Raw genomic sequence first — 5,732 nt, 5'->3', positions numbered from 1 at the left:
TGAAAGAAAAATCGGATTCTCCACCCCCCAACTGGAAATGAGCATTGTCCTCAATGATTAAAAAAAAAATGTCAAAAGAACAACAAAAGAGTGATAATGAAGGGGAAATAAAAGGTACATTGTCTGAGAAGGAAAAGATAACAAGAGAAGAACAATGAAAAATAGAAGAGAGAAAACACACCTATAGAAACTAAAAAGCAAAAATAGAAAATGCAAGAAAGAAACGAAATAAAATGACAGGCAAGTCAAACATCAAGGCTCGACTAGAGGGTCAGGGTCCAATAAATGGATAGTGGTATCCTCTGGTGAAAAATAGTCAAGGAAAGGTTTGGGCCGGTGTCCATTAACCTTAAAGATATTACCATTGTGTGGATTGAGGATTTCAATAGCCCTATGGGGAAACACTATCTGAACAATATAAGGACCCCTCCATTTGGATCGAAGTTTACTGGCAGACACATGGAGTCTAGAGTTGTAGAGGATAACCTTTCGACTGGGGAGAAAACTCTTTCTCATAATGTGCTTGTCATGGAAAGCCTTAGTCTTCTCCTTGTACAGTTTGGCATCATCATAGGCATTGTGTCTTAACTCTTCTAATTCATTTAGCTCCAATTTCCTCAAAACACCATAATTGTTAGTAGAAAAGTTAAAGTGTTTGACAGCCCAATAAGCCTTGTGTTCTAGCTCAATTGGGAGATGACATGCTTTACCATAAACCAAATGATAGTGAGACATGCCTAGGACAGTTTTAAAAGCTGTCCTATAAGCCCATAAAGTGTCTGAAAGCCTCAAAGACCAATCTTTCCTGTTTGGGTTGACTGTTTTTTCAAGAATGGCTTTGATTTTGCAGTTGGCCAACTCAACTTGGCCATTGGTTTGAGGATGATAAGGAGTTGAAATTTTATGATGGACCCCATATTTTTTTATTAACGCAGCAAATGGTTTATTGCAAAAGTGGGAACCTCCCTCACTAATTAAAACCCTTGGTATCCCAAACCGAGTGAAAATGCCGTCTTTCAAAAATTTCAACACCACCCGATGGTCATTGGTCCTACATGGTATAATCTCGACCCATTTAGAAACATAATCCACGGCAACAAAAATGTAAAGATAACCAAAAGAAGACGGAAAAGGACCTATAAAATCAACCCCCCGACAATGAAAAATTTATAATGCTAAAATGGGTTGTAAGGGCATCATGTTTCTATGGGTGATTCCACCTAACTTTTGACATGATTCACATACTTTACAAAAAAATATAAGCATCCTTGAACATGTGGGGCCAATAATAACCACATTGGAAGATTTTAGCCATTGTTTTCTTAGCTGAAAAGTGGCCTCCACATGCACTAGCATGACAAAGATTTAATATGTGTGGAATGTCACAATTAGGCACACACCTCCTCAAAATTTGATCAGAACAATATTTGAACAAATAGGGGTCATCATAAAAGAAAGATTTGACCTCCAATTTGAACTTTTTGATGTCTTGAGAGCTCCAATGTGGTGGGATGTGTCCTGTTACCAAGAAATTTACAATATCAACAAACCAAGGCAAATAATCAACAATTAGAAGTTGTTCATCATGAAAGGAATCTGAAATAGGAGTGGAAGGTTCAGAACTTTCAACAATGAGTTGAGATAAGTGGTCGGCAACCACGTTTTCCACTCACTTTTTATCCTTGATGATGATATTAAATTCCTGTAATAACAAAATCCATCTAATTAGTTGAGGTTTGGCATCTTTCTTTGTGATAAATATTTAAGAGCTGCATGGTCAATGAATATAACAATTGGAGAGCCTAAAATGTAAGCTTTAAATTTATACAAAGCAAAAACAACTGTTAGCGACTTCTTTTCAGTGGTGGAGTAATTTTTTTGAGTTGCATCAAGTGTTTTGCTTGCATAGTAAATCACAAATGGAAGCTTACCTCTTTGCTGACCAAGGACAACACCTATGGCAAAATCATTGGCGTCACACATGATTTCAAATGGCAATGACCAGTGAGGTGGTTGAATTATAGGTGCAGTGGCCAGCATAGATTTGAGTTGCTCAAAAGCAACTTGACATGCATCAGTCCAATTAAAAACCCAATCCTTAGCTAACAACTCACACAAAGGTCTTGATATGGAGCTAAAGTTTTTGATGAAACACCTATAGAATCCGGCATGTCCTAAAAATGATATAATATCTTTGACTAATTTTGGAATAGGTAACGTCGATATTAGATCAATTTTGGACTTGTCAACTTTAATGCCTCGGGTTTAAATGATGTGACCAAGAACAATACATTGCCGCACCATAAAATGACATTTTTCCCAATTTAAAAGCATATTTTTCTCTTCACATCAAGTTAAGACAGCAGTGCGGTTAGTAAGGCATGCATCAAATGAATCACCATAGACTGAAAAATCATCCATAAACACCTCCAAGGTATCCTCCACCATGTCACTAAAAATACTTAACATGCATCACTGAAATGTGGCGGGTGCATTACAAAGTCCAGAGGGCATTTTCCTAAATGCAAAAGTTCCAAACGGGCAAGTGAAAGTAGTTTTTTCTTGGTCTTCAGGGGCTATTTCAATTTGATGATATCCCAAAAAACCATCAAGGAAACAATAAAAACTATGGCCCGCAACTCTTTCCAAAGTTTGGTCTAAAAATGGTTATGGAAAATGGTCATTTCTTGTGACAGCATTTAGTTTCCTAAAATCAATGCACATGCACCATCATGTGGTGGTCCTAGTTGGGATTAACTCATTGTTTTTTCATTTTTCACAATTGTAATCCCAGATTTCTTAGGAACTACTTGAGAAGGACTTACCCATTGACTATCCGAGATGGGATAGATGATACCTACATCCAAGAGCTTCAAGACTTCATTTTAAACCATCTCCTTCATCGTAGGATTCAACCTCCTTTGCATCTCTTGAGTTGGTGATGAATTTTCCTCCAGGAAAATTCGATGTGTGCAAATGGTGGGGCTGATTCCTTTAATGTCGGCAACCGACCATCCAAGTGCTCCTTTATGTTGCTTGAGGACCCGTAGGACTTTCTCCTCTTGCTCAACTGACAAAGAAAAACATATTTCAGCAATTTAGGTAGAGGTTTCAAAACCGGAGATGGAGGGACTTCATCCGATGGTTTTGGTTTATGGATTGAAGTGGCAAGTCTTCAAATTTGAGTCGCCACAATGAGTCCATTTTGCTACCTGCACCAGAATTTACTGCATTATTATCCAATAGCTCAATATTTTCTAAGGTTCCAAGTAAAACATATTCCATTTGACTCTCTTACTCTAACAAAAAAAATTATTCAGCAAGTAAAGATTCAAAACAATTCACTCCCTAGGGTTCTTTCAAATCTTGTGGCTGCCTACAAGTGTTGAACACATTTAACTCCAACGTCATATTTCCAAACGTCAATTTAAAGATGCCACTTCGACAATTTATCAAAGCGTTGGAAGTAGCCAACAATGAACTCCCTAAAATGACGGGTGCTTGAAAAACAGAATGAGGAGTTAATTGAACATCTAATACCACAAAGTCAACAGGATAATAAAATTTATCCACTGGCACCAACACATTTTCTACTACTCCTATAGGCTTTTTAATTGAATGGTTGGCCAATCGCAAGATGATAGAAGTTGGTTTCAACTTCCTAAACCAAGTTGTTCATATGTTGGAGAACACAAATTGACACTAGAACCTAAGTCTAGTAGTGCTTGGCCCATTTTGAAGCTTCCTATAACACAAGCTATTGTTGGAGAACCTGAATCTTTATACTTAGGGGGAGTATTGGATTGGATAATGGCGCTGACTTGTTCTGTGAGAAATGCCTTCTTTTTAACATTAAGTTTTCTTTTAACAGTACACAAATCCTTCAAAAATTTGGCATATGTTGAGATTTGCTCAATGGCATCAAGAAGAGGAATGTTAATGCACACTTGTCTAAAGAAGTCTAAAATCTTAGCATGATGTTTATTTTTAGGTAAAAGAACCAATCTTTGAGGAAAATGTATCGGAGGAGTTACCTTTGGTTCCAAAGAAACATCAACATCAAAATTTTTACCTTGTGCATTGGAAATGGAAATTTCACCTTTCTTGCCAGCTTCATTACTCAATGTATCAACCTCCTTACCACTACAGAGAGTCATTATGGTCTTGCAAGTTTTGACATTTGCTTCAGAAGATGATGAAGACTCTATGGCAGCAATTTGGCCTTGAGGATTTGGTTGGGATTGAGATGGGAATTTTCCTTTCTCTTGTGCATTCATGGTTGTGTTCAGCTTGGTCAAATTATTCCTTATGTCATTGATGGCTTGAGAAGTTTGGTTATTTATGGTGGTTTGACTTTGCATGAACTGTTGAAGGGTGGCGGCCATTTGCTTAAATGGGTCATCCATGGGTTTTCTAGGTGCTGAAATTTGTGCATTTTGCTGGGTGTGAACTGAATATTGAGGTGCACCTGCTCTAGGATGTGCTGAACTTGTGGGATGATCATTTCTCCAACTAAAGTTAGGGCGGTTTCTCCAACTTGCATTATAAGTGTTAGAATATGGTGTAGAAAAAGGCTCATAAATCATGTTAACATGGTGAGAAGCATCAAACAATACTTCCTTAAAGGCTGGAATAGTAGGACACTCAGATGTTGCACGACAAGAATCCTCACAAATGATACATTTTTCTTGTTTTGGAATACCTTGAATTTCGTGCACTTTCTTTAACTCAATTGCCTCCAATTTTTTCAACAATAAGGCAAATTTCGCTTGCAAATCGTCCTCCCGATTCAAAACATATTTACCTCCCCCACTCAAGGTCCTCAAAAGTTCAGTTTGATCATAAGCACAAGAAGTGTCCCATGATTGAGCATTTTCAGCCAAGTAATCGAAATAAGCAGATGCCTCTCCCGATCACTTGTTAAAAAACTCTCTATTACACATGGTTTCAACAAATTGTCGCATCTTAGGTATCAAAGCTTCATAAGAAAAAACTAATGATGGGCCAATCCTCGTAACCATGGTGTGTACAAGTATTTAAAAGATCTTTGAACCTTTCCCAACTCTGGTAAAAAAGTCTCACTTTCCTTTTGAGCAAAATTTATGATTTATCTCTATAAAACATTGGTTTGATGCATTGGGAAAAACTTTTTCAAAAATTCAGCTTGCATTTCTTGCCATGTTCCAATGGATCTTGGCCTCAATGCATTTAACCATGTTTTTGCTTTATTTTTCAAGGAAAATGGAAACAACTTTAGTCTTAGAATCTCCTTGGTGCAAGTTTGATCAATGAATGTAGAACAAATCTCTTCAAACTGTTTGATATGAAGGTAAGAGTTCTCAGATTCCATGCCAAGAAAATGTGGAATCAATGGGATCATTCTAGGTTTAAAATTAAAGTTGTTTGCATTCATAGGTTGGATCATGCATGAGGGTGTGCTAGTTCTGACAGGTTGTAAATAATCTCTAAGTGTCATGTCCTGATTTACCATGTCCCTATCATGATGCTCATTTTCAGCCATGTCGTTATGAGTGTCAGATGATGATTCAAGAGAAAGGGATGCAGAGTTAAAGGATGTTAGTGATTTTGTCCTAACCAACCGAGGTGTTTGGTCTCTAGTCCAACCAGTCATACAAACAAGAGCAGATAATAGAGAAGAATGAAAGATAAACAAAAAAAATAAATAAATAAAAATAAAAATAAAAGAAATTAGATGTCACCCAAACTGTGAA

General features: G+C 37.1%; 1 protein-coding gene across 1 annotated transcript; it reads right to left on the bottom strand.

Moving 5' to 3' along the window:
* Nucleotides 1-252: 252 nt before the first annotated feature.
* LOC118345167 lies at nucleotides 253-5,521 on the bottom strand. The gene is made up of 6 exons (XM_035686928.1): nucleotides 5,489-5,521; nucleotides 4,035-4,904; nucleotides 3,013-3,070; nucleotides 1,932-2,102; nucleotides 1,401-1,596; nucleotides 253-760 (listed from the first exon to the last, which is right to left on the bottom strand). Exons 1-6 carry the CDS (start codon nucleotides 5,519-5,521, stop codon nucleotides 253-255), a joined length of 1,836 nt encoding a protein of 611 aa, XP_035542821.1.
* Between the last annotated feature and the right edge of the window lie 211 nt (nucleotides 5,522-5,732).

The sequence above is a fragment of the Juglans regia genome, unplaced genomic scaffold (assembly GCF_001411555.2).
Source record: "Juglans regia cultivar Chandler unplaced genomic scaffold, Walnut 2.0 Scaffold_16, whole genome shotgun sequence".
NCBI lineage: Eukaryota > Viridiplantae > Streptophyta > Magnoliopsida > Fagales > Juglandaceae > Juglans > Juglans regia.
This window is presented reverse-complemented; position numbering and strand designations above follow the sequence as displayed.